This window comes from Homarus americanus, unplaced genomic scaffold, assembly GCF_018991925.1.
Source record: "Homarus americanus isolate GMGI-L3 unplaced genomic scaffold, GMGI_Hamer_2.0 scaffold36188, whole genome shotgun sequence".
NCBI classification, from domain to species: Eukaryota; Metazoa; Arthropoda; class Malacostraca; order Decapoda; family Nephropidae; genus Homarus; species Homarus americanus.
In genome coordinates this window covers 2604791-2623392 of record NW_024718183.1, presented here as the reverse complement: position 1 = coordinate 2623392, position 18602 = coordinate 2604791, and the positions used below count along the sequence as shown (strand labels likewise).

Here is an 18602-nt window from a genome sequence, read left to right as displayed (position 1 = left end):
TGCTGAAGGAACTGCACAACTTTTCATTACTAATTGGTACATATTTTATGTTTCCATTGTTTACTGGCAGTAAATGGTAAATATTTTTCATGTCTGAAGCTAAAAGTTGCATCCCCCCCTCCACCACACTAGTGGTGGAGATGTTACATTTAACCAAAAAGACGCTGGTGTTTTATCCCAGCAGTGGGTGGACCAGCATTTTAGCTTAAGGTCCGCGTAGGTAATATTCCTACAAAAAAAAAAAAAAAAGTTCAGATTTTGTACGAATTATCCAAAATCCGGATTAAAGGGGTCCGAATTAATGAGGGTCGACTGTACTGTGCTTAGACATCATGCCGAAAGTCTCTCAGAAGTCTCAGAAAGGAAGTGGTGTGGGGGAGAAAATAAAAGTGAGTGCAGCTACCAATTGGGAAGTTTGAAAATTATAGAATTGAAAACAAACACCAAACCTCATAGCTTAAGGTAAGTCATGAATAATGTTTCTATGTACATATCATGTGTCTGAGGTGTCTCCGTAGGGTTTTTTTTACAGGAAATAGCCCACCCGGCACAGGTCATCAACCCATAAATGGGGAGGGAGGATAAGAGGAAAAAGAAATTAAAAATAGAGAAGAAAAAGGTTATATTAATCTACACCATGAAGATGCCGGAGAACCAGCTTTTTGAAGTGAGACAGATTGTGAGTATGGAAACACAGAAAAAGGCAGACCACTCCACAGTTTGGCTGTGTGAGGAAAGAAGGATGTACTATAACGGGTTATTCTAGTGTGACCGACAGCCACAGAGAAATGGTGGGCACCACGTGAAAGACAAGTGTTATGAGCCCATAGACTTGCCGGTGGTACACAGGATGCCAAATCCACAGAACATTGCCCGTTAAAATACCTGTAAAAGAGAGAGAGTGAAGCAACTTTGCGGAGAAGAGAAAGGAAAGAAAGATTATCAACTAAAGGAGGAGAGTCAATAAGATGAAATGCCTTTGATTCCACTCAAACAGCAGACAGAAGAAGAGCCACCCCAGATATGAGAGCAGTACTCCAAGTTAGGACGAATGAATCCCTTATAAACTTGAAGCAACTGCTCAGGAGTGAAGTAGCTATGGCATCTGTACAGCATTCCCAGCTTTCGGGAGGCAGCTTTAGCAATGTTGTGGTTACGTGGTTTCCATGACATATTAGAGGAAATGGCGAGGCCTAGTATGTCTATTTTAGAACCTGGCAGAATGATTGCGTCCTGAAATGTGATTGGTGAGAGATCATCTAATTTGGAAAGTGTAATCGATAAATACCGAGTTTTATTATTATTGAATTTAACCAAGTTTCTACCTTCCCATTCGGAGATGCTGAGCATATTTAAGGAATTAATCTTGATTTAGCAAACTAGCTCACTAAATTGAGTGAAAAATAACGGAAAAATTCCTTACGCTAAATCAAGAGTTCGTTATATCGGATTCCGTTAAATCGAGAGTATACTGTACATATGTAACGAGATGAAATCTTACCTATTGCCAAGAAAATATCATTAACATTCATAGCAGTCTTAGCAGACGTCTCCATGAAAAGCAGGGAGTTCTCTTCTGCATACGTCTGAGCTTCCTCATATTCCACCATCCTTTTATTGGCTAAATCTGCTTTGTTGCCTGCTAAAGCAATCACAATGTTGGGGGATGCCTGTCGTTGAAGTTCCTTCACCCAGGTCTTGGCTCGACCAAATGTGTCCTGTAAATAAAATCCAATTAGAATTGTTTTCTTAAGAAATCAGTGCACAAACCCAAACTATTGCCAAGTCTCACATAATATAAAATTTACCACAGCCTCAACAATCATTCTCTTACTTGATTTGTGATATCATAGACGACAATCGCTGCTTGAGCACCACGGTAATACATAGGAGCTAGACTGTGGTACCTTTCTTGCCCGGCTGTGTCCCAAATCTCAAATTTTACTGTAGTGTCATCCAAACATACTGTTTGCGTCAAAAAGGCCGCTGCAAAATATAAGATACCTCTAAATGATATGTCACATACAAAAAAATATGCATTATAAAACAATGGTTATAAAATGTCAAAATATACACCTCCCCCCCAAGACACCAACTTTACTTCTATACCACTGTTTAATATACTATTTCATGTGATTCAAATTACTGTACACTTCAAGTTAGTCTTCTCTTGTGTCTACTTCAGTCATACTATGTACTTTTCCCTATCCTTTCTGACAACAACAATTTAACTACAGTAAACCCTTGTTATTAGGTTCCAAGGAATGGCGTGATTAGGCAAAACCGTGAATAGCAACTTACACTACCTTGGTGCACTACTGTATACCTATACCAAACAACTGACCAGCTGTGACAGCACTCATCCCCTCTTTTAACTTATCTAATAATTCAACTTTCTTTTTCAGGGTCATCACTGACTTCTGCCTTTTATATTTCACTCCACTTGCACTGACATATTAGGCAGTCTTTTAGGGTCCATTTCACACAGAAACACTAAAGTTTTGAAAGTACAACGGGAGATGCTGCATGGTGTGACTCGTTGTGCTGAGGGGAAAGGCTCGCAAGCTAGACACCATCTGCTTACCGCGAATTGTCGAAATTGCTAATGACAAGGGTCTACTGTACATTGTCTAAAACCAATTTGTTACCGCTTTTCATGATAACCAATTATTACAAAACCACGAGTGATAGACCATCAATTAATATTAAGGTCTTATTTTTTGTAGCAGTATACAGTACTGTACTGTATACATCAAAATGTACCTGTAAATGCAATCATCAAGACCTCATCAAGTACTGCACCCCTCATTTCCAAATTTAATTATGCGTACGTACTATATAATGTGTTAACAGTACAAATTTTTTTGTCAATCAAAGCCCCTTCTTTAATAGCTATTCTTTTACTCATTAAATAAGTTGTTGAGTCATTAACTTAACCATAATAATACTGTATAGAATAAATAAAATGGGCACTTACCACCAATAGTAGATTCTTGATATTCATGAAATTGACCCTTAACAAATCTTAAAACAAGAGAGGACTTTCCAACTGCAGATTCTCCCAACAACACCAGCTTGAATTGGCAAATCTTGCCTTGGCCGCCACCACTGGGTCGCTGAGCAGCTCCTCTCTGTGCCATCCTCACTTATCTGGAGAGAAAAGTACACTTGAATTTCCTCTGGTTTTGAACTACATTAATAGTACACTAAATAACTTTGTCACCTTCATTTGTTGTAACAAAGATAATATGCAAAAATCCACAGGACAGTTTCCTGTATCTTGAAAATCAATTGATGTTTATTGTATCATTTAAACAATAAATAATAAACAAATCAATGCATTAAGTATATATTTTCCTTTTCTTCAGGATTAATAGTTGTGTCCTTTGAGCAGCCATGCTTAACCAACTCACATAATTGGAAACCTGCAAAGTGCACACATGATTCACCTGGTACACAGGAACCTGCTGTCCTCAGCCACAAGTTATTTTAGAAACCCAAGAAAGGAAGGCCAGCTATTACTATACAGTATTATAAACACAATATGTTAGCAGTTTTGAAGATCAAATTCTTTAACTGTTACAAGTAAACAAAACACCAAATGCAATTCCTAATTCTTTAATAAATCACATATAAGATGACTGAACTTTCATTTTGACCCCAAAATTCTCAAAGAAACACATGTTAATTTACACCATAAAAGTATTTAATTATAGAGTCCTATTCCAGTATTAAATTGTATTAAAAAAAAAAAATTATAATATATATATTATGAACCCACGAACCCACGAGCCCATGACTGTGACCGGGGAACACTAACCGCTGGACCACCAGGATACTATAAGCAGTCCTAGACTCTGTTATATTTCACACAACGCCTGTTCAACGAGCTTATGGCGCCGTGAACCCCGGTCACAGTCATGGGCTCGTGGGCCGTGGGTTCGAATCTTGGCGGGTTGAGGTGTTGATTGTATGTAGAAGTCCGAGTGTTTATTGGGCTAATGAAATATATATGGAACCTCGTGTTTCGAAGCCGGATTTGGTAAAACGTTACTCTGACCACCTACGTGATACGGGTAGTCCCCATTAGAGGTTCACGGCGCCATAAGCTCGTTGAACAGGCGTTGTGTGAAATATAACATAGTCTAGGACTGCTTATAGTATCCTGGTGGTCCAGCGGTTAGCATTCCCCGGTCATAGTCATGGGCTCGTGGGCCGTGGGTTCGAATCTTGGCGGGTTGAGGTGTTGATTGTATGTAGAAGTCCGCGTGTTTATTGGGCTAATGAAATATATATATATATATATATATATATATATATATATATATATATATATATATATATATATATATATATATATATATATATATATATATATATATATATATATATATATATATATATATATATATATATATATACACAGCTAGACCCCGACTTACGACTACGTGGACTTACGTCCATTGGTACTTACGACCTGCTTTGACCGTATGTCCATACGGGACATACGACTGCGACCGTCGTGACCAAAATTTTTTTCAAATGACGCGCGCATTTTCTATACCGAAACGTTTCCGTCCCGGGCGAGAGGGAGGGGTGTCTTGGGTCGCCTCGTGGGTACACTCACTCATTGGAGCGCTTTGTTTGTGTTTGGCTATCGTATCCTATACTGATCGCGCTGTGAACTTTCGTTATTATCGTATTTAATTGACTTTATAATGACTGGAAAGCGTAAAAGTGAGAGTGCTGGTGGTGCTCCAAGGAAAAGGAGACAGGCAATTACTTTTGAGATGAAACTGAAGATAATAACACAGTATGAGAATGGAAAAACAGTAGCAACAATCTCACGCGACCTAGGTTTCTCACACTCGACTATATCCACTATTCTGAAGGACAAGGAACGTATTCGTGAAGTAGTGAAAGGAACAACACCTATAAAGGGAACTATAATATCAAAGAAAAGACAAGGTCCTATCCACGATATGGAAAAATTATTGGTGATATGGATAGAAGACCAGATACAGAAGCGTGTACCCTTAAGTGTTCTAACCATACAGGCTAAAGCAAGAAGCCTGTTCCAAAGCCTGAAGGAGCAGGCAGGAGATGAATGTGATCAAACCTTTACAGGAAGTCATGGGTGGTTTGATAGATTTAAAAAACGCTACAGTCTACACAATGTTAAGGTGAGTGGAGAGGCAGCTAGTGCCGATGTTGGTGCTGCCGAAGCTTTTAAGGAGGAGTTAGATGATGTGATTGTGGAAGGGAATTATTTGCCTGAGCAAATATTCAATGTGGATGAGACTGGATTATTGTGGAAACGCATGCCTGAGCGGACATACATCCACAAAGAGGCAAAAAAAATGCCCGGATTCAAGGCATTCAAGGACAGAATTACACTTCTGTTGGGGGGGAATGTTGCTGGTTTCAAGCTAAAGCCCTTCATGATCTATCATTCAGAGAACCCCAGGGCTTTTAAACATGTCAGCAAGCACACACTGCCAGTGTTTTATCGCAGTAACAAGAAAGCCTGGATGACCCTAATACTGTTTGAGGATTGGTTCATGACTTGTTTCATTCCACGAGCCAAGGAGTATTGTCTGCAACAAAGGATTCCATTCAAGATTTTACTGATTTTGGATAATGCTCCGGGACACCCACCACACCTGGACGACATGCACCCTGATGTTAAGGTAGTGTACATTCCACCTAACACTACCTCTATCATCCAACCCATGGATCAAGGTGCTATTGCTGCCTTTAAAGCATATTATTTACGCACGACCTTCGCTCAGGCTGTTGCTGCTACTGAAGGTGAGAAAACGCTCAGACAGTTTTGGAAGGAGTACAACATTTTGTCATGTATAAAGAACATTAGTACAGCATGGGATCAGGTTACAAAACATTGCATGAATGGAATATGGAAGAAAATCCTGAAAAGATATGTGCACAGTTTCAAAGGATTTAATGAAAATGAAGTTATTTTGGATATTAGTAACAAGATAGTGGACTTAGGTAAACAGCTGGAGTTAGAAATTGATACTGAAGATGTTGGACAGTTGGTTGAAAGTGTAGCAGAAGAGCTCAGTAACGAGGATCTTATTGAACTAGATGCACAGAAAGTTGCAGAGGAAGAAGAGAGACAAAATGTAGAAGAGCCTGCACCCCCCAAAAAGTTTTCAGTGAAACATATGGCAGAGGCATTTGCTACAATTAATAAAGGAATGCAAATGTTTGATGACATGGATCAAAATTATGAGCGTTATGCCAAAGTTGACAGAATGGTCCAAGATGCACTTGCTTGCTACAGAGAAATTTATAATGAAAAGAAAAAGCAAACTGTGCAGTCTAAATTGTCCATCTATTTCAAGAAGTCCCCCAGTACTGGCTCCTCATGCCCCAACAGTGCTGCCTCTTCACTCCCTCAAGATGAACCAATACCTTCAACCAGAAAGTTACCACAGTACATAAACCTGTCTGAAGGAAGCGACATTGATGACCCACCCAGCCCTGTCTCCTCTTCTGCTTCTTCCAATTAAAATAGTCTCCATGTATCCTGTAAATAGAAAATCATGGGGGCCCCGTGTGCATTCAGCTGACTACATTTAAGGTAAGTGCTCAGTCACACTGTATCCATTCCTCATTATTTATTACTTTTACTGTACTGTATCCGTTCCTCATTATTTTTTACGTTTAGTGTACTGTATTTCATTGTAGATTTTAAATAAAAAAAAAATGAATTTTTTTTTATTTTTTTTTATTTTTTTATCTATGGACGATGACCATGTCGTACGACCTGGATTTAGTCCCTAACCTGTCAGAAGTCGGGGTCTAGCTGTAATATATATATATATATATATATATATATATATATATATATATATATATATATATATCTATCTTGATAAAATCACACGGAAAATGGGAAACAACGGAGTACCTTAGCTTTCGTCTTTATTCAAGACATCTTCAGAGGCAACTGGATTACATGGACAGAGAGAGGCTTAAATATACAGGGTGACCTTAAAACATGGTCAGGTCATAATGATGTCATCCACTAATCCCCACACCAACACACACGTAGAGGAGCTTAAGAGAAGGGGTTGACGTGACTAGTCAGGTCAGGTAAAAAATAAGCACCACAAAATTCTCACTTTTAAGCTTGCCAGCCATTTTAAAGTGAATTACAGATGAAAATTTTGTCTGTGTACTGACTTTGGGACTCGAAAATACATAATTTGACCAAATCTTTAGTATATATGAGCTGTGTGTATATATATATATATATATATATATATATATATATATATATATATATATATATATATATATATATATATATATATATATATATATATATATATATATATATATATATATATATATATATATATATATATATATATATAGTATATATATATATATATATATATATATATATATATATATATATATATATATATATATATATATATATATATATATATATATATATATATATATATATATATATATATATATATATATATATACTCCATGTACTGTATATACATATGTACCCCCTTGTATACAGGTTTTTGCATCTTGTTGCTCACCTATGGGTTTTATTCCCTTGATTTACAGTTTGTAATCCAAGTTGAATTACGATGGCAACAAAACAGGAGAAAGCTTATGTGTCACCGTACAACCATTCATTGTTTTGTCTGCCTCCACATTAGAGTTTAATTATGCGTAACTTCCCTGACAAGAACTTTTCTGGCAGATGGACTGGATGTGATGGGTCTGTCCTGGCCCTCCATGGTCTCCTGATATTACACACTTAGACTTCTTCTTGTGGGGTCATGTCAAAGATTAAGTTTTCCACATCTCAGTTGCTGACATTGAACCAATTCACACAAGAATAACCGAAGGCATGAGAAGAGTGATCAAGGATATACAGTGGTCCCTCGGTTAACAAACACAATTCGTTCCAGAAGGTCATTCGTTAACTGAAACCATTGTTTCAATGGGATTTTGGGTAATTGGTTCCAGCTCACCGAAAATTACATGCAAACTAAAAATAAATGCAGTAAAATACACTTACTTTGAGGTGTGCATGTAGAAGGCTCCTGGTTGATGATGATGATGGGAATTAGAATGGGGGTGGAGGAGAAGGGAGAAGACAAGGCATTGGGGTGGAAGAGAAGTCACCCCATGCTTCATGCCGCCATTTCACCCATAAAATTTTAGTTCACTTGGTGTAATTCAAGATTATTTTCTTTAAATCAACACTGCACTGCATTATATACAGTGGTCCCTCGATTAACGAGCGCCTCAGTTAACAAGTTACCTCCCATAAGATTCTGAACTTCGGTTAACGAGCAATCCCTCGGTTAACGAGTTTCTTATGAGCCAACCTCAACAAGTTTTGGCTTGCACTTGGCGGTCAACCAGCTGTAGTATTAGTCCGCCAATACATTAATCGGTTCTAGAGCATAAATTCCTTACTATTTTAGTAAATATCAAGAAGTTTACACTATTCAATAATTTTAAAAGTTTAATATTAAATTTTCTAGTCATTTTAACAATTATTGAACATAATTGAAGGTAAAGCGACTAGTTTAATGCGCGGCATCCAGCCTCTTAACACAGCAAACAAGCGTTAGTCTCTCTCTGTTTTCACTGGAGGTAACACCTTGCTTGAGACGCTCTTCAACTAAATGCTTTTTTTCTGTGTTTCCAAGCAAATTATTGGTCATTTTGAAATTTATTTTACCTATTGACAATATATAGCACAGTGCAGTGTTATTTTAAAGAAAATATTCTTTATTTACAACAAGTTAAACTTTAAAAACACGTGCTGACATTGTTTGAATCCAGCATGGGGCCTAAGAGATCAAGAAAAGTGATTTCAATCCAAACCAAGCAGGAAATCATAAAAAAAAACATGAACAAGGCATTAGAACAAATGCGCTATGCAAAGAATATGGCATGTCGACATCAACTGTGTCGACAATTCTTGCACAGAAAGACAAATTTAAAGAAGTGAAAGTGAGAGACAAATCTACACGTGTGCTTAGAAGTAGATCCCTAATTGCAGAAACTGAGAGGTTACTTCTCATCTGGATTAGGGAAAAACAGATGAAAGGTGATTCAGTTTCTACTGAATTCATTTGTGAAAGAGCCTGGTTCTTCAGGCACAGAATTTGAAGATTTTCGGGCCAGCAAAGGCTGGTCAGAAAAATTTAAGAAAAGAAGTGACATTTTCAGTGTTGTTAGGCATGGTGAAGCTGCTAGTGCTGATAAGGAAGGGGCAGCAAAGTTTTTAGTGGAATTTAAAGAACTGATGGAAGAAGAAAATTATCTTCCACAGCAAGTGTTCAATGTGGACGAAACTGGGCTGTTCTGGAAAAAGATGCCCAAAAGAACATTCATCACCAGAGATGAAGCCTCTTTACCTGGGCATAAACCCTTGAAAGACCGTCTCACTCTATTGCTTGGTGCCAATCCTTCAGGGGATTTCCGACTGAAGCCTATGCTTGTCTACCACTCTGAAAACCCCAGGGTGTCCAAGCAACAGAAAATGGTAAGAACTAAGCTTGGAGTTTATTGGAAGTCCAACCGTAAGGCATGGGTGACAAGACAGCTCTTTAATGAATGGGCTGTTGATGTGATTTGCCCTTCTGTCAAGAGCTACCTAACCACCAATAAACTTTCTTTAAAGGCTCTTCTCCTCATGGATAATGCTCCTGGTCATGACCCTGACCTTGCCAGAAATTTGGAGTATCAATTTGACTTTGTGAAAGTGTTGTTTTTGCCTCCCAACACTACATCAATCATACAGCCAATGGACCAGTGTGTGATCAGCAACTTCAAGAAGTTGTACATGAAGAAAATGTTTAGGAGGTGTCATCAGGCAACTTCCAATGATCCTGAACTGACACTGAAACAGTTCTGGAAGACACAATTCAACATCCTGGAGGCTGTAAAATTGATTGTGTCATCATGGCAAGAAGTCTCCACCTCCACTAGATCCCTCAATTCTTCATGGAAAGCACTGTGGCCATCAGTAGTCCATGATTTTGAGGGATTTGAGGAAGAAACAGAGTTGGACCAGGAGATTGTGTCCATTGGTCAGTCATTGGGCCTTGAAGTGGAGGAGGAGGATGTGGAAGAGCTTGTGATGTCTCATGAGGAGGAACTTACTCCTGATGACTTGAAGCAACTGGATGAGATGTTACAGGTAGAGGCTGACAGTGGTGAGGAGGAAATTGAAAGTGATGACCATATGTCAGCTAAACAGTTGAAAGATGTGATTTACTACTGGGAGAAGTTCAGGGAACTGGCTTCAAAGCACCCAGAAGTGGAAAAAACTGAACTAACTTTGTGTCATGTTGAGGACTCAGTGGTCTCCTTCTTTAAACATAAGTTAATGGTGAGGAGGACAGATGCCCCACAGACCACAATTGACACTTTCTTCAGTAAAAGGCAGAGGGAACAAGATGCTATCCCTCAGCCTTCCACTTCAAGAAGGCGAGAGGATGTTCATGGTGGAGAATCTGTCAGTCCAGAGGTTCCTGACATTTTCATGGAAGGTGACTAACCTTCCAAGAAGCAGTAAAATGCTTCTCCTCCACCTCCACTTCCTTCTCTTCTCCCTTCTCCTCCTCCACCTCCCACTTCAAATTCACATCATCATCATCCAGGAGCCTTCTACATACACATCTCAAAGTAAGTGAACTTTTCTACCTTTTTTGTTGAATTTTGGCACTTTTCGATGAGCTGGAACCAATTACCCAAAAACCCATTGAAACAATGGTTTCGGTTAACGAGATTTTCGGTTAACGAGCAACCTGCTGGAACGGATTGTGCTCGTTGTCCGAGGGACCACTGTAACACCATCCATCATCACTACGGATCGGTAGAGTAGTTTCCGAGATTCTCGTGCGGACACACACACAAACAAACAAACACACAGACATACTTCTTTGTTTTATATATATATATATATATATATATATATATATATATATATATATATATATATATATATATATATATATATATATATATATATATACATACATACATACATACATACATACATACATACATACAGTCTGCCGGAATATTAAATCGCATAGGGCCGAGCAAAAATAAGATCATATGTTGTGAAGGCTGTCCTGGGATGCGAGATGTCAAAACGCTTGGTTTGTTGGCAAGTGGTGACATTTGGCAACTGAGAACACATCACGGCTTGTAGTCAGTACGCCTCTGGCAACTGTGAGGGGAAGATTTATTGTGCGGGTTCCCGTGCCATATGGCCATGTTTTGTCTAGTTTAAGGTGCATTAACCCGACATAGTGGCCATCAGAGATGTCCAGGAGGGTTACTACAATAGACGATATTGCAGCAGTGATTGCATTGTACAAAGCGAACCGTGTACTGAGAGAAATTTCGGCTCAGACTGGTGTGGCATTACGAGTTGTTCAAAATCTTGTCAAACGTTTCCGTGACCTTGGAGAGGACGAGTTACCAGCTCCATTACCTAAGTCTGGTAGGCCTAAATTATTGTCTCCACGGACACTTAATGTTATTTCTCGACAAGTTCTGTCCAATCCCTCACTCACAGCACGTGAAGTGAAAGAGAGAAATCCCGTCTTTTGAGTCACGTCTCGTTACGTTGTGTTCAACAAGCCCTGCACGATGACCTGGGATTTAAGAGCTTTCGTGCCCGCCGTAAACCTCTGTTGACAAAGAGACAGAAGGAAAATAGAGTGAAATTTTTCAAGAAATATGAAGTGTGGGATTTAGAGACGTGGAGGAGTATATTATGGTCGGATGAGGCTACGTTTAATGTGACTGGTAGTAATGGAGGGAGGGTGTACCGCTCCCCCCACTGAGACGCACACCTCCCACAGTACACTGTAAAGACTGTTAAGCACCCTGCCTCGCTTATGGTTTGGGCTTCCTTTACGTATTATGGTGTTGGTGAACTAGTAATCCTCCCTAAGAACCAGATGATGAATCAGTACAACTATCTTGAACTGCTCAGTGATTTCTTACCTGAATCATTTGATAAAGCTAAGGCAAGCCTTTTCATGCAGGACGGTGCCCCATGCCACACTGCTAAAAGTGTCATACAGTGGCTCAAAGACTGTGAGGTACCTTTCTTTAATGACTGGCCTGGCAGTAGCCCAGATTTTAACCCAATAGAAAATTTGTTAAGCGTCGTCTACACGACGCTGACACATCATCAATCCCGAAGCTAGAGGCAGCCATCAAGGATACCTGGGCTAACTTGCCACCTGACCTCTTGCAAAACCTTGCTGACAGTGTTCCTCGAAGGCTAAAAGACTATCTGAAGCGCAGAGGAAACACTACAAAGTATTAATTGAAGTGGTAAGTGTTACTTGACTTTATTTATATAACATAATCGTAAATATCAATATTTTCTTGCAAATCTCACAATCCGCGTGAACTGTACTTGCATTATATTGATAATTGTTAAAATTACTAAAATTTTATTATAAACTTTTAAAATTATTGAATAGTACAGCCTTCTTGATATTTACTAAAATGGTAAGGAATTTAAGCCCTAAAACTGATTACTGTATTGCCTGACTAATACTACAGCTGGTGGGCAGCCAAATGCAGGCGAAAACATGTTGGGGGAAAAATTCGTAAGGAATTCGTTAACCGAGGGTTTGCTCGTTAACCGAAGTGAAGAATCTTATGGAAGAGTGAATTAGTTAACAGTGATTAGCGAGGATCACTGTATTCAGCCAACCATTGGACTGAAGTCAGAGACAGATCTATCGCTTTGGGTCTCCTTACTATGATTTCTGGTATTAATTAATAACTACTTATTAATGTGATTATAATTTGGCTTTACAATTACAGTAGTGGGGTATGCTATAACGAATCTAATTGGTTCCTAGAAGACCACCATACGTTATAGCATTAGATTAGATTATAGAGATTAATCGTTCAGGCCCCAAATACAACCCACTTAACACTGAAAATATAATATAAAATTGTAAGTGCATAAACTAAAAGCTAAACCCTGAAATAAAAAGTATCATTATACTTGTAATAAAAACAATAAATGGTAAAAAAAAAAAAAAAATTCGTTGTAGGAATTTCGTTCGTTATAGCATTCTCAATTTTATAGGTAAAACCGTTCGTTATAGAAATATTCGTAGTAGAATCCATTCGTTATAGCATACCCCACTGTATTTTTATTATACAGTACAGTCAACCCTCACTTTACGCGGTGTGTGTACCCTTTTACGCGGAGAGCGGCGCGAGCAGGGTGCGCACGAGGTAGCCCAGTCATCAAAACATTACCGAGTTCTTCACCCGCCACCCACCACAGCCGGCCCAAGTCAGTGATAATGATAGTGAGGATATGGACTTAGAGGGGTTTGACAAAGAGACCCTGCAAGCCCCTGTGGTGGATAGTGATACAAGTGATACAGGTGAGGGACAATAATCTGCCCTCTGCCTCGGAACCAACCCCCCATCCCCGTGTGCCCAGCCATCTTTTCTACTAATGTAAGTGTTAAAGAACCTAATATTATTGATATTTCTCTTAATTATTAATTGTGTGTGCATACCATCATAAAATTAAGAAGTTATTTTTACTACAACGTAGGTATTGTGACTGAGAAAGTTGAGTTTGGGGGTCAGCCCGGTCTCTTATCTCAATTAATCCCATATGTTATGTTGTTCACTTTACGCGGGCCGCCGTGGGTTGAATTAACCGCGTAAAGTGAGGGTTCACTGTACTGTATATGAACTTCACTGCAACACCATTATTTCTACTTAATACACATATTATGGCAAACACAAACAACAAAAACATTAAAATGGTTGACCTGGCTCAGTAATAAGTGGAACAGATACTGTAGTTTGATAATCATTTTTCACCCTTCATTACTGCACATATGCCAAGGATGTTGGTGATAGTCAATAATTACTCAGTTTTATTATTTATATTCCTAGTAATCAATAGAGAATGTTATGGTTGGATAATGATTTACTGCACATAAGTCTTGTGTTCTATTCCATTTTTAGTCATTACCATAAATTCAATTATCAAATTTATTTAAGTAGTCTCTCCTCGACTTACGACAGGGTTAGGGACCGACGACCAGGTCGTAAGTCGAATTGATCCTAAGTCGAAAATGCGAAAATAATACATAGAAAATCTAATTCTTAGCACCACGAGAACTCTCACTTTTACGCTTGCCAGCCATTTTAAAGGGAATTACAAACAAAAATTTTGTCAGTACACAGCGCGATCACTAACGTCGGGACTCGAAAATACATAATGTGAAAAATATTTTATACGACCATGGCCGTCGTATGTCTGGGTTGTCGTAAGTCGAATACAGTACAGGTACTCCTCAACTTATGACCTACTCGACTTACGACCACCCGGACATACAACCGCCGCAGTTGTATAAAATATTTTTAAAATTACGTATTTTCAAGTCCCGATGTTAGTGATCGCGCTGTGTACTGACAAAAAAAATTTTGTAATTCCATTTAAAATGGTTGGCAAGCGTAAAAGTGAGAGTTCTCGTGGTGCTGAGAAGAAAAAGACACCCATTTTAGATTTTCTATGTATTATTTTCGCATTTTCGACTTACGACCTGGTCGTCGGTCCCTAACCCCGTCGTAAGTCGAGAACTGACTGTATGTCGTAAATTGAGGAGAGACTGTACTGTATTGCTCAGTTTCTGAAGATGAAGGCTATCTTGAATATTTTGATTCGGATTTTTATTCATTGTACATATGTCATTCATTATTGCATGAATATCAAAAGTTAATTGTAATTTAGTTTAAAGATAGTAAACTCATCTATACACTGCTAGTTCCATCACTGATGTTAAATGGTAACAACTGTAATGCTGACAGTTATTTAGCTATACTGAACTAAGACTATCACAGTTCTTTTGCAGGAAGGTGTTATTGAAGTGTTTAATTAAAATATGATTAGATTACACTATTTATGAGAAGCTTGTTGTGGTTTAATAAATAAATTCTGGCCAGATTTTATTGAAATCGATGCACCATAGTAGGACGTCCTTTTCCTTTCCATGTATTCCACCCACACCCTTTCAATTTATTCCCACCACTCCTCCTTTCCTATCACATCTATTTCTTGCTCCCCATTCCCTCTTTTATCTCATTACCTTCATTCCCTCACTTCTTTCCTTTTCCAACCACTCCTCCTTTCCTCTCCCACCTATTTCTTTCTCCCCTCATCTTCATTCCCACCTCACCTCTTTCCCCTCCCCCAAATATATATTGTAATGTAGGGAGAGCTTGTCAGAAACCAGTGCTCACAACTATAGTAACTGAAATTTAATTGATGTGTTCCAAAGTCTTCCAAACCATTTCAAACTGTGAATAATCTAATACAGGTATCTAAACAAATAAGATCTTTTTCTTAACACAAAAGGTTTTAATAACACTTGTAGGTGTACTCTACCGTAAATTGCTCTTAATTCAGCAATTTTAGTGTTTCTAGAACTGTAGTAAGTGAATTAAACTGAATCACATGTTTTGTATTATGTGACACCATGTGTGACTAATGACTTCCTATTGTATTCAGGGACATAATAGAGGTGCATTGTATCCTTCAAGTCCTTACTTACACAGTATATATGCCTGACTTCACCAGAATGCAAATACAAGTAATGTACAGCAGTAACAAAAATATTCCAAGCCAGATGGGGAACACTGCCTCCCCCTACACCAGCATGCTTGGACCACACCCTTCTGAAAATCCTGGATCTGACCCAGGAAGTAGAGTACAAGTACTGCACTGCATCAATTGTGTTGTGGTCCATTAACATGCATATGTTCAGGTGGACTGAAGAATATATAAAACTTGATTTGTTAAGCAACGAAATGCAAAAAGCTTGCATTATTCTACAACTTTTGGTTTCATTGGAATAAAATTTTTAAACCAGAACAGGACTTTGTGAAAACCCTGTACAGTATCTTAACAATGCTCAATTTTAATCTGACCTCCCCAAGTTATGTTACAGGAGATTGTACAACATAAATCCACCCCTAATTACCAATCAACCAAGGTCACCTTGAAGAGACTACCGGTACAATATTGTACTCTTAATAGTGCTGCCATGAAAAAAATTGAAATTGAGAGAAAACATCAACTTAAGGATTAAGAGTGGAGTACTGTACCAATATTTTGTCCTGGTGAAATATAAATACTGTACTGTACTGTAGTTGCTAAAAGCCATGAACATTAGGGATACACTGGAGTTCAAATTTCAAGTTCTGGCTTGAACCAGAACTAGAAAAAAGTTCCGGCTGGTAATACCAACTAGAACTGGTTATTTTAACCCACTTTCTGACAGCTAAAAGTTCACATTTTTTAAAGGTAAAAGAAGTGGGAGGGAAGGAGAGATAGGGGATGGGAGAGATGTAGGTGCTTATGTGTATCCAGCCCAAACTACTTTCAATGGTCAACTGACTGTCTCAAGGTCAGCAAGCTTTCTTCTGCTCACTTGCACAACAATAAACTCCCTAAACATTCCACAAACTTCATCATTATAAAACTGGCCAATTGAGAAGATTGCAGAAAGCATAATAAAATTTTTGCTATACAGGTACCTGTACCATTTACATTACATTTTAAAATTGTATACAGTACAATACACACACAATATACAGCATTCTTAACAGAACATACCAAGAGATAACGACAATGAAACTCCAACAAGAACATATAGCTGTATTTGTAAGAAATAAACAACAACAGTTTATTAGCAACTTGTATTAATTAAGAACAAACAAGAACACTGACTACTCACAATTCACAAGTCATACAGGGAGTATCTACCTGCACAGTTTCAAGGTCATCTCACCTTATTCACTAAAGTGTCCTGGGTCCCAAATCAGAAAACTTATTAGGCAAGCTAGTTGTTAAATGTGTACCCTGTATTCAACTCTGGTTAGAGAATAAAGGCTTTACACTTCTTCATGCTTTACGTCTTAATATGTTAAGCTAATCTTTTCTTTTCTGCACTCATTTATAAGTTTCATGGATAAACCAGCTTATCAATAAAGATGAAATGAAACCACCAGAAATTAGTAAACTCAGGGTGAGAAAAGTGAACTTTACCACATGAATGGTTAATAACACCTGTACAGGCATCTACTGTACTGTCCTTACAAAGTTTATAATTGTGAGACTTTTATCAATCCTCTCTTGTAACCGTTTACATTAAAATTCCATTTCTCCAAGTGGTGTGGGAGTCGGAATCATTCCATATACAGTACAGGGGGTCCCTAAAATTCACGGGGGTTAGGTTCTCAAAATGGCCGTGAATCGCCAAATCCGCAATTAACATTTGCAATTATTTTTTTTACTTGTACATGTATTGCATATGTGTGAGTGTGTGTGTGTACACACAAATCACATATAAATATATAATACAGTATAATGAGAAAATATTCTCACAAATAATCGGAAACAAATTTATTAAAAACGTGGCAGCCTACCCTCAAGTCCATGCTTTATTACTTTATTAATAAAGCACGGACTTGAGGGTACACTCACATTTTTAATAATTGGTTTCTGATTATTTGTGAGAGTATTTTCCCATTATTATTTATTTGTATATGTTTTCTGTGTGCGTGTCTACACACACACATATTTACAACACAGGTAAAGGAAATTACTGTCTCTAGAACTAATGGCTCCCTGTCCCAGAAGCGAAAATGCCGGCAACTTTAAAAGTACCCACAGACATTCTTGGGTACATCCAGGGTGTTATCTGCGAATAATAGAGGACCGCGAAATAAAAATCCGCCAGCTGTACTGTACTGTACAGGCAGTCTACGATTAAAAAAGGCTCAGTTTATGAAAAATTACATCTTGTCCCATGATTCAATATACAAACGAAAAATCCTTAGATGTAAAAAATAATTTTGCCCTTTTTGTAATTTTCCCCAGAATGACAATGAAAATATGCTAAAGTGATGCAGTTTTTTTTTACTACCAGTATGATTACTTATTTTACTAATTCATTAGTTGATAGATATGGAGACTGCTTAAATTTATCTTACTGTACTGTACTTGGAAGAAATGGTTAATAGTACACAGTACTGTAGTTTAGAATGCATTTTCCCAGTGAATGGTGGCTGTAAGATAAGAGTTTAAAGTTGATGTGATGTTCAAGCTATCCGCAGGAAGATGGCTGCAGGTACACTATCATATGGGGGAAAAATAAAGATGGCTATGAAGAAAGGATCTATCACCATATACTATACATGTGGGATCTACTTAAGAGTGTGGATTTCACTAATTTACAAAAAGATCAGGGTATCAACAGGAACAGAGCATAAATGGAAAAATTTTCTCAATGTGGTCTCTTTACAACTGTATGCATACAATTGAAGAAGAAAAAAGATATCCTGTATATTATTAGAAGTAAGACGGTCATACTATGCTATGAAATAAATTTGGAAAAAGAGCTTTGTGTCCAACTATCAAAGTTTCCCCAAGTACCCAGTAACAAAGGAAACCAGAGAAGACCTACATTGAACACCACACCATCATACACATGCACCCAACTTTTTCA

General features: G+C 38.0%; 1 protein-coding gene across 4 annotated transcripts in view; it reads right to left on the bottom strand.

The window, feature by feature from the left end:
- LOC121859250 (ras-related protein Rab-5C-like) overlaps positions 1-18602 on the bottom strand; it is a 31057-nt gene that overhangs the window by 9023 nt on the left and 3432 nt on the right. For all 4 annotated transcript variants that reach the window (XM_042356002.1, XM_042355999.1, XM_042356001.1 and 1 more), the window contains exons 2-4: positions 2978-3150; positions 1835-1986; positions 1502-1718 (exon numbers count right to left, since the gene is read on the bottom strand). In XM_042356002.1, coding sequence (XP_042211936.1) covers positions 1502-1718; positions 1835-1986; positions 2978-3140 — 532 coding nt within the window. In that variant the 5' untranslated portion in view covers positions 3141-3150. The remainder of the gene's footprint in view (positions 1-1501; positions 1719-1834; positions 1987-2977; positions 3151-18602) is intronic.